Source organism: Sander lucioperca, chromosome 1, assembly GCF_008315115.2.
Source record: "Sander lucioperca isolate FBNREF2018 chromosome 1, SLUC_FBN_1.2, whole genome shotgun sequence".
Lineage (NCBI taxonomy): Eukaryota > Metazoa > Chordata > Actinopteri > Perciformes > Percidae > Sander > Sander lucioperca.
The window spans coordinates 27,677,982-27,696,547 of NC_050173.1; the positions used below are offsets into that span (position 1 = coordinate 27,677,982).

At 39.6% G+C, this 18,566-nt stretch overlaps 1 protein-coding gene across 7 annotated transcripts in view; it reads left to right on the plus strand.

The window, feature by feature from the left end:
* Positions 1-18,566, plus strand: part of diaph2 (diaphanous-related formin 2) — a 426,632-nt gene that overhangs the window by 158,327 nt on the left and 249,739 nt on the right. For all 7 annotated transcript variants that reach the window (XM_031302826.2, XM_031302828.2, XM_031302833.2 and 4 more), the window contains 2 exons: positions 91-447; positions 4,520-4,634. In XM_031302826.2, the coding sequence (XP_031158686.1) occupies positions 91-447; positions 4,520-4,634 (472 nt within the window). The remainder of the gene's footprint in view (positions 1-90; positions 448-4,519; positions 4,635-18,566) is intronic.

Here is an 18,566-nt window from a genome sequence, read left to right on the forward strand (position 1 = left end):
TAGTGGCATCAGATCGAGGTTTAGATTAAACCGAAGGGAGCCTCACTTAATGTGTAGGCCATCATTAACATTTCTTCCCTATATTTGCAGATTGCAGCAGGTCCAACTGCGCCTGGAGCACCACCTCCACCACCCCTACCAGGGGGTGCAGCAGCTCCACCTCCTCCCCCCCCACCTCCTCCCCCACCTCCACCTGGTGGCTGTCCTCCCCCACCTCCTCCTCCTCTCCCCGGTCACGCTGGCTTGACACCACCACCACCACCTCCACCTCCTCCCCCAGGTGGAGGACCTCCACCTCCACCACCACCCCCCGGGTGTGGGGGTCCACCTCCTCCGCCTTTCTTCGGGGGCCCACCTGCATTGCCTGTCATCAAGCTGCCTTATGGACTGGAGCCCAAGAAGACCTACAAGCCTGAAACTGTGATGAAGAGGGTCAACTGGACCAAGGTATGGTAACCTGAGCTCTGATTCACTGCAACCTATATTCTTATGTTCACTGATAGTATTGGTAAATGGAGACTGTAAGGGAAATAATATTCCACTGTTGACATGAAATATTATGCAGTCTTTTTTTACAATAACACATGCCCCCATTTAGCACTGGCTTGAGAGGGTTTTTGAAGTAACCCTACACAATAAGAAGATGCAAAGTTGAAGATTCAAACTAAAAGGAGCTATTTTCAGATTTTCAAACTCTAGCAATGCAATCTAGTCAGACAACTGTTCATCCAACAGCCACATTACTCAACAGCACATTCAGCACCCATTTCAAAGGATTCAACAGTAAACAATTTCCATTGCTAAAATGTCCTTGGATGTGTGAATGTTGGTATAATTGAATGAAGACTGGGCGGTGTAATATTCCATCACGTTTGAATACAATTTTAATAGGACATTCTTTGCATTCATTTAATGTTTCTTTGCCAATGCTTATGTGACCTTGCCTCTTTGTCTTCAATTACTGACAGCAACCAAAACATCAGACTAGTTATTTTGACACCATGTGAGTGCTGCACATTATATTGAATGGTTTTAGTAGAATGAAGCTATATATTAGAGACATTTTGAATGCTATTTTTCAATGTGTTGAAGGCCATTGTCGTATCTTCACGTTTTTATCATTTTCTTTTTTTGAAGAACAAGTGGGGAACATTTTGGTTTCCGTGATACATTATTTATTCAACAACAGGCCACCAAATGACACGCACAGATGAGAGAAAGGACTGTGGAAATGCAAGTCAACATTGAATACTGCATTTCAAGCAGCATGTTGCAGAATGAATTTCTGTCACTTCAAGGACTCTTTAAAATGCCATGTATGCAAATGCTTCTCTGTGTGTGGGAGTTTGTGTTGCGAGAGGTAAAATGATTAATAGTGTCATACAGCAGGATGGAATGTCAAACCTGTGTCTACTTTTTAGTTTCAGTTTTTTAATACCAGGTGGAGTTGTTTGTGATTTGTGATATTTTAAATATTATTTGTCGTTTTCTTGTGCAGTATCAATGTGGTTTTGCACATTTGTGTGCATGCAGTGGCGTGCAAATGCCCATTGTCTGGGAAGTGTACAGAGGTTAATGTGCAGGTGCATTGACCTTGTCTTGTTTGTTGATGCAAATGAAATTCATAACCACCTGAGGAACAACAATCTGTGTCTCTTGTGTTGATTAAGTGGGACAAGAGTCGTCTGTCTTCTCTATGTGCCGCATATGGAAGTATGGGAGCGCAAGGACCAAATACAATTTGGTTATATAAAGAAGGAAGGGGAAAGAGAAGTTGTACTTTGTAATTTTTTCCTCTCCTTTTCACTACCCCATACATGTCGGAAATGAGTATGAATCACATAGATTTGATACAAGAGAAAGAAGGCTGTTATATTATTTTGCAAAAACAATTATTCAATTATTACTGGACAATGTAGTTTCACATGAAGCTGTGTCGGCAGCTGAAAGTTCATGACTTGTTGCATCATCTGTACACAATTAATGACTACTTACTGTACATACGTACAAACATACAATCTTTATACATACATGCTTGCTGTACACACAATGGGGGCAGCTTCTAAATCGGAAAAAGTCATTTTGACAATTACACAATTGGACATTTTCGATTACAGTACAAGTCCTTCAGTCAAGCAAAGGATGTGGTGACAGTGAATTCATAGTCAGGAGCAGTAGTATAAGGCACTCACATGGGAAAAGACAAGCTTAATGCTGCTGAATGCATTTTAAATCAGCATGAGCTATTTCTTTCCCTGCATGTGCTTCCATATATGTGTGTCAGTTATTCCCACAGAAAATTATTTGTCAAGATTAAGTATGGGACTGTCCAAAGGTCAAAACAAACAACACATACACATTTTTTTTTCTAGCTGCCTTTTTGGCCATTCAACTTGAATTTCAAAAACAGAAATTATGATTTATGCCCAATAAAAAAATAAAATCCATATAATCCCACGGTGCTAATTAAGGCTGCATGGCTACAGTGAGATGAAGGAAATAACTTATGTCCTACAGAGCACCATGAGACAGGCTTATGTTTAAGCTCAACATTAGTTCTTTAGCTCAAGTTGTAACAAATGCCGTTTCTACATAGAGATGACATTTTTTTTATATCATAGAGATGACATCTTTATTCGGGTCAACCCCAACAGGAATGCCCAAGATTTATGCACCAGGCTGAATGTTAAGTAATGGAAATTAGAATCTCTTCCCCCCCCCCCGCCCCCAAAAAAAATCATCAATGCATTTTCACCAGCTATTTATTCAGTCTGTCGGTGGTCCTTATTTGTCTATTGGCCCAATACTATATTTAAATCAATGTTAGGTGTAGAGAATAACGCAAAATCTTTCTATGATATGCGTGTGCATGTATCTTCAACTTTTGTGGTCATTAATGCATTTGGAGTAGGCCTTTTAAAAAAAATCTGTGACCAATCCAGTTTCTAAGTGACTTTTCTAGTGCTATATTTACCTTGTATTCGGGGCCTCACTTAAGAGGAAGATGGGCTGTGACTGCTAGGCGGGTTAGGTTGTTTTGTGCCATTATCTTGACTAAATTCACAAAGTAGGAGTTGAGATAAGTTGCAATTTCTTTTTTTTTTTAAGATTATTTTTTGTGCATTTTAGGCCTTTATATTGATAGGACAGCTGAAGACATGAAAGGGGAGAGAGAGGGGGGGAATGACATGCAGCAAAGGGCCGCAGGTCGGAGTCGAACCTGGGCCCGCTGCGTCGAGGAGGAAACCTCTATATATGGGCGCACGTTCTACCAACTGAGCTATCCAGGCCCCCAAGTTGCAATTTCTAAAAGCATCCTTCATTAGGGTTGTTTCAGGTTGTTTTGTTGTATTGCTGTGCACTTTCCTACTCACTAAACCTTTTAGCTGCAACATTTGTTTGTTTTTTTAGCTTTACCTATTTTGTTGGGGGGAAAAAAACACTTCTGTTTCTTAAAGTGCTAAGGGTGTGTATGCCACTAACAGATTTATGAGAAAAGATATTGATTAGTTTGTTTTCTTCAAGAAACCCATTGTGACTGTGCATAAAAAAAGACATGCTTTCACATTTGACACATTCACAAGGCTGATATTCTTGTTAAGTTTGAGTTTGTTTGTATAGCACAATATCATGCAAAAGTAATTCAAAGTTTTTTACAGTGATAGAACACTAGACAATATGTAATAGAAACAAGCATACATAAATAACCATACACACATACCATTAAACTTTTCTCCATGGAGTTTAAATTTGGCCGGAAAGTTATTTGGTTCTCAGGCAATTACTGTGGTTTTGAGGAGGTTAACGGCAGCAGGCCAGCTGCTAGTCCAGGTCCTTCATAAGAGCTTTCACCATAGCACTTAACACAATGTACACCAGATGTAGTGTAGTTTCACAGATATTATTAGCTCGTAATAACTGCAGTATGTCAGATCGGTTTGTTTATGTCTGAATCTCTTTGTACACTCCTTCTCTATTATCTACTTAGTAGAATGGAGGGAATGAAAGACGGGGGGGTGTGTGAAAGCATCCCTGTGGCCTGCTATCACCTCACTGTACTGTTATGTAGGTGCTTGAGTGCTTCAAGGCTTTGCTGTTTCAGGCAGGTCTAGGTAGGAGGAGTGTATAAAGAGGGTTGCTGGGGGTTTGTGCTGCAAGCTGAAATTCACATATTTCATTAGATTTCAGGAGAGGTCAACAAGAGCTTTGATGTGAATGGTTCAATCAAGGTCTATCCACACATCATTTAGACGTGGTCATATTCATGTGTCATATTCATGTGCTTTGCCATCACATAAAAGGACATATTTAACCCTGCAGACTCCTCTTTTTCTTTGGTCTTCTTTTTGTTCGTTGTGTTTGCTCCTCCGATGCTAAGGATGCACACAAGGACATGTGTGTGTCCACGTACAAAAACACACACAAAGCCCATCTCCAGTGAGAAGAACTTTTTGAGTGGCAGGTTGGTGAAATGGCGGTCTCTGATTGTGGTGATAATGGAATCCTTGTGTCATTGCAGATAGTGCCTCAGGAAATGGCAGAGAATTGCTTCTGGATCAAAGTCAAAGAAGAGAAGTTTGAGAATCCTGACCTATTTGCTCAGCTCTCCCTCTGCTTCTCGTCGCAGAGCAAAGGTAAGGAGGCGTCATCTCTCTTCAGCCCTTCTTTAATTAATCTACACACACTTGCTTCATTTAGCCTCTCAGGCAATAGATGCCAAACCACTTTCATCTTGTGACACTTTAAGAAGCCATTTTTCTCACTGAAATGTTAATTATCTTAAAACCAAGCACTTTTCCCACTGCATTTGAATACCATCTATGTGTGCTCTCTGTGCCAATTAGGGATACCAATGCTCTTAGTGCAGCGTTTTTATGTGTTTGTGTCTTTGAGAAAGCTGGAGATGCAATGTGGCCACACATTGCATTTGTTCTTTGTACCCACTGAGTAGCTTCAGATCAGTGTTTCTGTGTGTGCCCGTGGATGTGCACAAACTTGTACGTATATGTGTGAACCGAGAGCAGTTATGGTTGGTTTGCTTCTTGCCTTTTCCAGTCCAGTAGGCCAATCTTCCATCAGGGAAGATGGGAGGCTTTTGTGAAGAAAGCTCTGGGAGTTTCCTTGTCCCGGCCAGTTTGTTTCTCAGATACACAACCAGGCTACCTAACATGCTGATGAATAACACAAACAGTATAAAGCAAGTTTGTTTTTATATGGAAAAGGGTGTGTGAAGGCACTTGATATATTCTTCCCATGACAATTTAAGTGTTTTTCACTTGTTTGACAGGGTGTGTGTGTGTGTGTGTGTGTGTGTGTGTGTGTGTGTGTGTGTGCACATGCGTGCGTGCGTGTGTGTGCGTGGTACCTTCCTCTAATTCAAGCAGCAGTGGGAGGGGAGAAGTCAGAGCCCTGTCAAGCGCAGAACAGTCAAATCTGAGCTTTGTCAGAGTGTGTGGACATAACTATACAGAATCCTCCAACTTTTCTCATATTCCCACCGTCTGTTTGGACACAAGTCAGATTCTTGCTCTGTCTTTCTCACAGCCGTCAGGTCTACAAACTAGACTCAACACTTTTGGTTCTGTGAAATGAATAGCAATTTTACCTCAGCTGCCACAAGGGGATTTGCCAGCATAATACAGATGGAAGGAAAATATGGGTAGGAAAGAACAGTTGCCAGGCTTAATGAAGTGGCAGGGATAGGCCTCTCTTATAGGAGGATATCTGCCAGACATTATATATTTTAACACATGGTTTGTGACATTTCTGAAGTAATTGACAGAACATTCTGATACCTTTGCAGTACCTATTTAATTTTTTGAATTTTTGTTCTTTTCTTTTTAATTTTTTTATTGACAGATACATTTAATATTCTGTGTTAGTAAATCAGCATGTTTGCAGAGCACACCTACTATAAAGTACATTTTCAAATAGATTCTAAAAATTCAATGCAACTTACCATTTTGAGCTTTACAGACACATGGCTTTAATTCAGCTTTAAGTGTCCCTTTAAATTCGTTATTAAATTCAATTTCTCACCCACTGGGGTTTACAAAAAAAGCACTATAGATAGTTTGTGTTCCCGCTGGCAGGATAGGAATTCATGATCCAGCATTTCCCCTGGGAGTTACCTTTGCTGGAGCCCTATCAATTACCCCTGCAGCGACTTCACTGAATCAGCTCTTTTCCCTCTATTGTTGAAAGAGAACATGATTTTCTCATGAATGAAAAATGCTGTTTAATGTTTGATATCTCCCCCCCACATCCCCCTCGTCAGTGAAGTTGAAAGTCATTGAGAAGGGCTTTGATGAAGATGGTATTGCAAAAAAAGGTGCTAGATTGGATCTTCATTTGTTTTTCTCTTTCCTCTGTTTCATGATTCATGCAGTATAGTCTTTCAAATGCATGCCATCTGAGGATATGTAACAATAAATGTGCTTGAACATAAAACATTTTGTCAAAAGATCCCCGCCTTATTTCCACTTTGAATGTGACCTATTTGGGTCGCTAGTCTTCCTTCATCTCAAGTCAAGTTGGTTAACTGGTGTTGGTTGTAGTTTAAAGCAGTGTCGGAGGATCAGGTGGAGAGACGGAGTCTTGCAAGATTAATTCCTGAGGTCTTGTACTCTCATTGTAACCACGGACCATAAATCCTTTGTGCTGATTTGACAAACAAGTCACTGGTGAAAACCGACTTCATTTGTCTGCAATTTTGCCCCTGTTTTTTTTTTTTATAACACACACACACACACATGCACACACACATGCACACGCACACACACACACACACACACACACACACACACACACACACACACACACACACACACACACACACACACATGTCTATGCTTCTTTGTGGTACTTCCATCTTTGCCACATCTTAGATGTGGATATTTATAAGTAAAGCACACTTCGGGGGCTAGTGTATCGTAAAAGATGAGGCAAGCAGGTGTAAATGCCTTCCCTGCAGAGCTGCCCTCAGAAAATGGTGCAAAGAGGCGTCTGTTAACTCCACGTTCCTTGGGATTCTTGCTTGTTCCTTGCATTGTTGAAGAACAACACTTTAGCAGTAAAAAAAAAAGAAAAAAAAAAAAAAGAATCACTTTAACAGCCCCCAATTTTCAGATGCTTATTGCGCTCAGAGGCCTCTAAAACAACTGAGAATGCAAGACTGTCATCTCCCCCACTGCTTTTATGAGTCTCACCGTTTAATGAGTTTTTCCAAGAAAAGGAAATGATAATCAAGAGGGATTTTTAAGCTCAGCTTCAATCTTCTCAAAGTAGCTTTTTATTTTTTTTATTTCGTTGTCATTTATTATATTATGATGGTGCTTTGGCCTGATTGAAAATTCAACACATAGGGCAGTTATTAGGTGTGAAGGCCATTGACATGTCACTGATTAAGTGTACTGGCAACATCGAATTGTATCTCACTTCGGGACAGCACAGGCAACCACATGTTTTAAAAAAGTAACCAATTTAACCGCCTATCTAAATCACAAATCAAAGACACTGAAAATGTCCATTATAACCACTGTATGTAACCAACAATGTCTGTTGCATTGTATACAGGTCAAAGTAGCTCTGCATGATACAATGGGTATTTACAAGAGGCAGTTGAGGTAATCATTTTCACATATTTAAATTAAATAAACCAATAATTGCACAGTGATTCATCCCTCAAGTTTAAGCTAATGAAACCCTGTTGCAGTAAAAATGAAAACAAAGCCTTTTTGTTTATTTAAAGCACAACACAGTGATGAATATTGTTTTTGAGCTGGTAACATGGTTCTACAGCTTCTGTACAGTGAGTATTAATCCTCTTTGTAATTTTAATATTGTTATATTAGCTTCCTGTTCTTATGTGGGGAAATGTAGCACAATCTCCTATGAGTTGAAAATGTGTTACACTTAAAGCTACATGTCAGTCACTTATGTCGAGGCAGGTATTTCACCTTTGGCACCATTGAGTGCTTTGTGATTGGAAAATTGTTACCACCCACGCATAGAGCTGAGCAATCTGTTATCAGAGACACACATCTTTATTTTCTCCCGCTCACTGGTTTCTAATATTTTTTCAACTTACAAGACATTAAATAGACACTGTAGATCAACCTGGCCACATCATAGGGTTGTTTCATTTCCCATTAAAACTGTTTTTTCCACTTTTGCTTTCTTTCTCTTGTCCTTCTCTGCCTTCGCTTGGCTCTGTCGGCTTTTCTCTCTTTCTTTTTTCCTCTTCTCCATTGACTTCTCTTATTTTTTCTTTTACCCTGATCTCCCCTCAGTTCGCTTTATCAATCAGTGGTTTGTGCCTTTGTATGGCTCTTGGGATCAAATCAGATTTACTTCGGGATTGAATGTGTGTAGCCATGGCCTGCTGCATTTGAAAGGCAATTCATTCAGCTAGAACTTTGCAGTTCAATTTGAAACAAGATTGATGTTGGCAAACTTCACACCCCCTTTCTTCCAAAATGTTTCCTCCATTGCACGCACCAATTGCTGATGGACAAAGGGCATATGCCACTTTGTAATGGTGATGTCTAAGCTTCTCAGCAGAAACAACACAATGGAAGAAGTGAAGTTAGTCAACAACAACGGAAATCTCTGAGTATACTGTATATTTCAATGTTTTATAAATGTTAAACTATTGATGATTATGTTAGAGTCGCAGTCAATATATCAATATATAATATTTCTTTCATCAAGGGGGTTGTTGGTGTTGTGTGGCCCACTAAATGAATGCACTTTATGGTTTGAAAAGTCAATGACACTCATACTTCTGCAGAGAGAGACAGGGGCCTAATGAAGATGTATGTACATCCTAAAGGAGGAATCAGAGGCTCCATTCCACCCCTCTGAGCAGTTTCATTGGGACTTTCTTTCCCAGCATGCCTCTATGTTAATGATGGCGAGGCTGATAATGAACGTGTTAAGCCAAGTGCTTGTGGTGAATAAGGCCAGAGGGGACGGGATAAGTGTTACCAAACCAAACAGCACTTTTAGAAATAAATCTAAAAATTGGTCAGGAGAAAGAGAGGCGTCAAGTAATGGTGTAATAATGAATATCAAGGGAGTTCTTCACCCTAATAATTTTAAGCAGATTTTTGCACATCATATTTTACTGATGTCTAAATTTTTTTTACAGCATGTGTATGTAAGTATGTGTATATATATAGGGTGCAACGGTTCAGCAAGCCCACAATTCGGTTTGTATTGCGTGTTTTTGGGTCACAGGTTTGGTTTGTTTTGCACATTAGAGAGAAGAAAAACAACCATTTCCAATGTTCTCTCTGTATTTTCTGCAAGAATAACATTTTCTTCCATCCACAGATTTCATAATATGTGAAATCAACAGATATTCTTTTGAAAGAAAAAGTGTTATTCAGCCTCTCTCTCTCCCCCCCCCCCCTCTCTCTCTCTCTATCCCTCTCTCTCTCTCTGTATATATATATATATATATATATATATATATATATTGTTACTACACCATCATGTTCTGTTAAAACAAAAGAAAAAATCCTCAAACGTGTGTTGTGCCTGTAAAGGTCAGCCCTGGAAAGGTAACTTGGTTTAAACCTTCCTACAAGTGATGGCTGCAGACATCCACCCCATCATCACATGAGATTTGATCAAATCCCTCAGGAGTTCTCGTCATTCTGACACCCATTTTCCTTCACCTCTGTCCCTACAACTCAACCCACACACACATCTTCACCTCACTGAGCCAGTGTGGCGTGCACACCAGCAGATTCTCAATCCTTGCTACAAAGCCCCAGCAGCAGGGCGGTAATGACCCTGCCACAACAGCAGTAATGATGGAATCAGTGGGGGGTTTAGCTGGCTCTCTGACTCTCCCTAATAAGTCCCCTAATAACTCTGTTAACATCAGGGCTGACCTGGCCACTAGATCAAACACACTCACGCATGGTCGGCCACCTCACATGAAACTCGGCAACCTCTCAGTCAGGCAAGAAAACTGTTGCTGACCAGCACACCATGGGTTAGTGTTTGCTTGGGGCCCTACAGTGTATGTTCAATACAAGTCTATCAATACCAGTTTTGGCTCACGGAACACAGTTGCAGTTGTAACAACAATAAATGCCACTCACAATATTTTAATCCTGTTAAGCTGTATTCATTTGCTAACAATATGTCTTGTTGATAGAAACCTTTGAAAAGCTTGTTGCTCTTGAGAAAAAAACAACTATCCAAGACTACTGTTGGAGCGCTGGCTTCTCAGATAGTCACAATGTAATAAAGGCTTTTGTCTAATGGGTTTAAGCTCAACTCAAGACACTGCAGCCCACTGTGGAATAGTCTGCCTTGTGTTAATAGCGTGTGTACAACGATAAGCTTTTGATACGTTCTATGTCAAAGTGTTGGGAAGTCAGGCTCGATGCTTTGCCATGTTTCCCTGGAGAAAAAGGCTGTTCGTTACTGATTCTGTTAATTGAGAGAAGGGAGCATCCGGCGAGGCAGCTTTCTCTGTATCTTTATCCTGGGCTTTTCTTCTCCTGACATCGCTCCCTTTCTCTCCTCTTATCTCGTTCTTCTGACGGTGTCCATCTGCAGTCAGGGCCGGCCTAGTAAAAACACTCCCACAACCACTCTCTCTGGCTCATTGTTTATAAGCTGCAGTCTCCCACAAACAAGATCACAATTAGCATTTACCACATACTCATTTTGTAAACTGTCATCAGTGTCTGTGAATGGAAAGATTCTTCCCTTTTTTTTTTTTTTTTTTTTTTGCAACATATTTTATTGAGATCAGAATCAAGTTTTGAAACTAGACATCTTGTACAGTTTAGATTTTAAACAGAAAAATACACAGAAGACAACATTACAGAGCACAACACAACAAATTATACATAAAAGGCAAGGAAAAAGTAAAAGAAACAAAGAGTAAATAAATAAAATAAGGCACAAAACTCACCCACCCCACCCTGGCTTAGTTGGAATAATATGCATACATACAAAATATAACATAACTTAGTCTGGTAAGACTTGTAAGTCTGCGAAACATAATTGAAAAGGCTGCCATATACGAAAAAAACTTATCATTGTCACCTCTTATCGTGTATTTAATTTTAAGATTCTTCCCTTTGGTGAAAAAAGACCTTTCCTCACACCAGTAAATCATGCATTCTGGATTACATGTCCATTATTATTTGAAGCAAACCAAAGAGTATATTATCCAATTTTGGAAAAGAAAGGCCTTAAATAGTACCATTTTCATTTTAGAAGATAGGACATTAATTGCTGGCACAGGCAGGAGACATTTGTCTCAATAAAACACAAAACACCCTGATGTTCGTTTCTCTCTGTTTGGAGCAGCCAGCCCACTGTGAATATCTCAGGGTCAGCCCTTTTCCTTGCTCATCCCTGCACGTTTTTAATATATCACATATGAATGGAAATTAGGCCCTTAAATATTAATGACAAGTAATTGGTTTATTGTAGGAGACTATATTATGTGCGTGTGCATCTGCGTCTGTGAGAGAGAGAGAGAGAGAGAGAGAGAGAGAGAGAGAGAGAGAGAGAGAGAGAGAGAGAGAGATTTCCTCCCATTCCTACTTCATATTACCTTGCTGTGATGTCCCACTGATTTTAATCTTCTCTTCTCAGATGAGAGCCATTCTGGCTATCACAGTGCACTTTAACTTTAGCCCTCTGAATATTAGCTTTCTTTGATACCTGCCGCTTACAGCCTCCCAAGTCTACACCCTGCTAACTTTTATGTGCCTTCAGGTACACTGTATTGTTCCTCAAAATCTGTCTCTTCAAAAATAAATATCCCCTGTGCATCTAAATATTTTATTTCTTTTTCTACTCGCTGAAAAACCTCAGCTAACAAGTTTGGAATATGTCAATCTTTCTATGTTGTCTTTTTAAACAAATTCTCCATTGGCCCATAAAGTATATGTTTGTGTCTCACTTTGTCTTGTAACTTATCAACAATATATTTAAGGAATCCAATGTCTCTAAACTTTTTTATTGTAGTTTGTCACTATTGCACAAGCATTTTCTGCATCTATATTTGTCCGGAACTCTTCTGTCAACAATACTTAGACAACCCATGTACCTAGATCCACATGTGTTCGCATACTGGATACCAATAAGTCTGGAACAAGGTAACTTAGACATAAAAGTCTGGGCAGTGACTCAAACAAAAGCACACTGAGCACCCAAGAGAAGTTCAATGTTTCTGAACTTCATCCTGAATTTATTAGTTAAAAAAAGAATTCATATTGATAGTTAAATGTTAAACTTCCATTTATTTTGGGGTCTTGCATGTTGTGTTTGTGCTTTCACATCAAGACATCTTGCTCATGTTCCCTCACCATTTTCATTACATGGCATTTACCATAATTACCATATTTGTTATATCATGCATAATAACAACCACACTTCCCCCATCACCCAAGAAAATATTAACCTGTAACAGTGTAATATCAGTTTAATATATTGAAGTGGTATTTGGTTTTAAAACAAAAGGAAGGATATGTTCCGTTTTGCGAGGTGTGTGTATTTGTGTGTGTCTTCCTGTAGTAAGTATTAACTGCCTAATTGAGTGATAGGATGCTTATTTACAATGGGACTTGCGTTTAAAAAGAGAACAATGTCAGATTGTCACTGGAGCTTTTCACATGGAAAAGACTCAGCGGAGCTTCATTAACTCACCCCCATGATCCCAGACAGCAAAGTATGGAGTGCATATCTAATCCAGTTTAGAGGTATGAGTACAAGAGCAGTGGGTTTTATAGGGAATACTTGATGTGTAATGGTTCACTGTTCACTGTGTAGATTTACTGCTGTACTGGATTGGCCATGTTTGACTGACACATGATAGAAATAGAAAATCTGTTAAAGTTATTAGTGCCATATTGCTATTGTTTTTTGTATAGAAACTATTTTATTTATAGAAAATTGTTAAAATGTACAGATGTGTCAATAGTTATCACAAGAAAATGAATATATCTTTTCTTTTGCTCTGATTTCTTCGTACATTTCTTTAGTTGCAGAGTGTTTCAGTCACCCTCAACATTCTATTAGCAACTTATACAGCTTTGTTTTCACTCTTCTTGCCAGGTAATAATTTCAGGGGCGGATAGCTTTTCTTCTACTTACGTGATGGTTGGTATTTTTTTCTCTGATAGGCCTGTAGACAGTTTGCTTTTCAAGCTGTTTCAACTCAACCACCCGCTGCATTTCATAATCTCCTCTTAAATGAGAACGAACACAAACTCTGTTGCCCCCTCAGTTAACAGAATTCATCAGGAGTAATTGCAAATGTTTTACTATGTTTTACCCTTGTTGTCTAACTCCGACCTCTCCAAATGTGCTTATGATCCGGCTCCATGTTGACTCATGATTTCCATACAGATAAAAAAAGTGCACACAAGCCCAATCTCTTCACTGGCTAACACAATGCCTAATAGTGCACAGTGGCCCACTGAGTTTGTTACATGGCATTAAGTTTAATTTGTCTTTGGTGGAATTGGTTTGTGACTACAAGTGGGCCAGGGGGTGACACTCCACTGCCAATCTGGCTGGAAAGGGACAGAGCGGAGACAGAGGAACACTAGGGGGAAGAGAACAACCGTGATATCACAGACAGGATGGGTAAACAATCAGAGTCCTGCGTGTTCAAGATGGTGCCTACTTGAATATAAACAATCATGACTTCTCATGCCACAGCGAGGTAAATTACTGCACAGATGGAAAAGGAGATGAGGGAAAGGGAGAGTAAGGTAGACAGACCAGCCTGATTACAGAGTGTGATCCACATTCACCTAAAAAAGGAAACAAAAAACAAACAGAAACAAAAAACAGAATGACACATAAGGGGAGTTGTCAAAGCCGGGACACTCAAATTTAAAACGTTATGCCTTTTGTAAGTGTTTGTCTTTGTAGATTTTGATTTATGCTGTTTTTGCATAATATGCACTGATAAAACTAATAGGCTTCGGTGGTTCTAAGACAGCTAACTTAGCAATGTGCTAATATGGCTTCTTCTTGTATGATTTGGTTGTACTGAATATATCATTACTGAAGTAACTCCAGCTTTGCGCAAGAAGTCTACTGTAAGTACCATACCATTTGGCATTTTAAGTGTCTTCGTTCATTAACAATATGATATTTCTATCTGCAAAAAAGCACAATGAGGCACTCCTTTTTATATTTTATAGTTTTATATTTATATTTTTGTGGACCTCTTACGTTGTGCATCAATTCCATTTCAGTCATTTTATTATATGTCCAGCAGTAACAGCAGTTTACAGATTGCGGGGGATAAATAGTGGATGAGTCTCTGAGATAGTCAGTGTGACCAATAATAAGACACAGAGAACAATAACAAAAAAACTAAAGTGCAAGCGATATTTCAATCTGCTCCGTCTGCATGCGGTCTCTCTCTCATCGCCGTGCTGTTTTACACAAACACAGCATGCAACGCAAATAGCAAATCTTTACAAACAAGCTAAAAACGAAAGCTGTCGGTTTGTAGTCTAACCTGTAATCTTAATTTGCCTCAAATCTTGAAATTTGGACAAATTCTTGGAAACTTAGTTGCCGCCATTAACAACCATCCTCTCCGCTGGAGCGTTAAATCTACATGGCTAATTAATATGCACGTGCATGACGTCATCGTCATGTTTGCGTTCCTTCTTTATAAACTTCACTCTGTATTTAGATGTCAGGAATATGATTTATTTTATTGACAGTAGCTCAGGGAAATGTCCAGGCCCCAGGCACTGGATTTCTGAAAATATGTCCCCCTGCATGAACAATATAGTTGAATAGCCCTGCTGTAGGCTCTCTGCAGTCCCATCCACCTGGGCTAAGCTGTGAACATGCCTTTTGCATATTCAGTGAAAAGAGCCAATACCCCTCCCACCGCTAACTTTTGGTCACAAAACAGGCACACTTTTTTTAGATTGCAAATTAGTTGTTTAAAAACAATGAAGCAGATGGAAGTGTTTGTGCTTGTTACATACCTTAGACTTCACACAATCACCTTAAGTGTCTAAAACTACTTTTTATAACTTGTTTATTTACCAGTTATTTAAAAAAGAAGTACAATCATGAAATGCATTCTACTTAGATATTATTGTAGACTTGTGCTGAATAGAAAAAAAGTAATGGTACTTCGGAAATACTCTTTAGATTTGTACAGTATCAGAGCATGCCAAAATTATATGTGTGTCTGAAAACACCCTCAGACCCCAGATAGATTTTCCCTGCACCACTGCTGCATGCAAGGCACATAAACTGTCCATTGCACTTTTCTCAGTCTCCCTTCAGGATGCACATATTGGGACACTTGGCCTTTTCTTTTTACCTTTTATTTTATTTATTTTCCATTTCTTGTCCTCCCACCCTATACTTTTCTGTGGTCTTCACTGTCTTTCCCTCCCTGTCATCTCCCTTGAACCTAAAGTCAGTATCTTCCCCTCTTTTTTCTCTTATCATTGTCTTGCTACAGTATCCACAGCATACATAATTTACATTTATCTGTATTTCATTGTCTGTATGGATGTTTGTCTCTTTTTCGGTTTACCATCTCTGTATCAGTTTTTAAATCTGCTCTTTTTTAAAGTAAGTAAAATAAGTTTTTCTTCACTATATTTCAACTATCCTGAATTATGTCTTTCTTAAACAAGAAGGATGGCAAAAAATAATGTTCTAAGCTCCTGGTAATGAATCCGCTCATCTAACAAGCATGAATGTTATTTTTGAACAGCTTTATTTTTATTTTCTATAAGTGATTTTTGTCTTTTCTTTTGTCTGTATTCTTGAACCCTCCTCTGAAGATGAAGATGATGAATGGTGAAATGATCATTTAAAATTTGATGTGTTAAATTGAGAGAACAAAGCATGCATATACTGTTTTGGGCAGGAGAAATTATAGATAAAGCACATGGCTGTGTTTTATTTACTGTATTGTTGCAATCTAGAAGCCTTGAGGGTGGAGATTTTCTCTGAATTGCAGCATTTGCAGATTGTTTCCCTCTTTGTCCTTGCCTTTTGACCATGTTTTATTAAACACACACTATACTGTTGAAACACTGCAGATAAAATCTAAAGCTGTACCGTGATACATGTGCAGAGAATGGAACAATTCTGCTGTAAGTGTGAACCATTATTTTAATGTTGTTTTTGGCTTGTTGTTTGCCTTTGGTCCGATCTTTTACCGTATAAACAGACAGAAAACTCACAAACTCAGAGGATTCCTAGACCTGCTGTGAAGACACACTCAGACTTAGCCATGTTAGGCTTTCAGTTTTTCTTTGGTGTTGCACTGCTATTGCACTTTTGCTCCACCCGCACAAGCAATACAGTATATCCATAGCACTTCAGAGTAAAGGCATGACCATGGGATGTTTGAATTTGCTTTTACTGTATCCTAAAACATTCACTCAGCTGACAATAAAATCCACAGTAGGCAGACAGACCACTGAACAAGGTATTCCAGCAGGTATTTCATCATCACCACATTCTGTCCAGACCTTTGACCCAAGTTTCTCATTGCTAGATGAGGGCTGACAGATGTCAAGTCCATGGATAAATGTTTTGCTGCAATCTAAAGTACAGGTCCAGCTGTGGTTGGAGACTGTTAAGTAGGGAAGCCGGCGATTTTAAAGACTAGACAGATTACTTTGACTGTGTGGATTTGCATTAAGGTGTTTCTGCTCTCCTGGCTTTTTTTTTTCCACCTTTCCAACTCTCTTCCAATCCATCTCTGGCTGAGGTAAAGCAGCTTATTAACCTTTCTGAGGCCACAGGCATCCCCAGGATGGAGAGACACCACAGACGTAGTGTGTAAGACAAATTAACCTTAGAGAATTGATACGCCTTGGTTTTCATTTTAATCACAGTAAGCAGTGAAACGCATTGGATATTTCATGTCTGATGCGAATGTGAAGAACATATTACACTTTTTATTAAAGTTCAGCTGTACTGAAATGGAGATTTTAGCTGGAAGAATGGCAATGTGGATGTGTCCTCCCTTGTGGATACAATGTCAATCCGCACCACATCTTGTACTCTAACTATGATTTGCATTATCATTTATTTATTATTCATATTTAAGAAACCCAGTTAAACTTACTGTTAGAGATGTTTGTTTTGCTCTTTCTCTGTTATCAGTCTTTTTTTGCGCTATACATTGCATCACTGAGATACACCACATCTATGTGTTTATAATAATATATTATAATAATATTTTATAAATTACAATATTGCACAGCATTAACCATTGTGTTACGTTTTAGCAAACATAACTGACTATGCAACTGTACATGCGTTCACCCTCATTTCCATACTGATTGGTGCATATGGCCAGGTATTTCACTTTCATGTATTCCCTTCTGTCACCAGTCACCTGTCCCAATTGATCTGGGGCAAATTCTTCCAAGGAAATGGTATACATTTTACAAATCTGCTACAGGTGTATCTATAATTGGTTGTGTGACCCCCCCATGTGATGCAATTAGAGGTCCAGCAGTGAGGGTGAAAGCCAGGTGCATAAGGGTCACCTTGTAGCCCATTACTCTGCCCCTGACATTGGTGGTCCACCCTCCAGGAGGGTGCTTCCAGGGCAAAAAACAAGCAGCTCACAATACTCTCCTTCTGTGCTCCTTAAAGTAGTTTAAAATAAGTGAGACAAATAAAGAGTAGCATTGGTTTACTTTTTGTTAATGTTTCCTTAACTTTCCCTTTTAATGGATGCAGAAGGCAGCAGACTGTAATGAGCACTGATAACAGGCCGACAAGAGGACCAGTGGAAATACTTTGGGGTTAATTGTTTGTGTGACACGGTTGCCGCTTGCTTTACTTCGCTGACATTAGGCAAAGCTAGCACAGTGGTGGAAGCAAAGGCGTGTGCTAGGATGTGATGAGCTAGCGGTGTAGTGGATGACTAAGCAAGGCACGGTGGCCACTCGGGCCTATGAATTCCTCTCTACATCTGAGGCTGGGTTTGTTCATTAAAGGGGTGGGAGACTGTTTGACCTTAGGCAAGTCTCACATGACCCCAATCTCTGTAAATGCTTCATTAGCTTTGCTTTTCCCATACTGGACTGCCTCACTTAAGCTGCGCTTCTACTCGCTCCACCTAAGTTGTGTACATAGTGTGTTTGTGTTGTGTGTGTGCTGGTGCATGTATGTATTTGTATGTGTGTTAATGAGAGCTCCTGGTGGTGTGTAATTAACACAACAGCAAATGTCCCCAAAGGGTAAGATTAACGTTGAACACATTAGACACAATGGAGCCCGGGAGAGACTTTTTTTTTGGCAATTAAATGTTTTGTGTGTGTGTGTCTGGGTAAGTCAGACCATAACTCATGTTTGCATAACTGTAATGCTGCCACTTCTGTCTCTCAGATACACACACACACACACACACACACACACACACACACACACACACACAAGAACACATGCAGAGACAAAGCCAGCAGTCCCTCTGGATTTGCGGGCTCCTCACATGCAGGCTGGCAGTGATTCTGTCTGCCTTCCTCTCCCGGCCGCCTCCTCCACACAACCTGGTCCAACAAAGA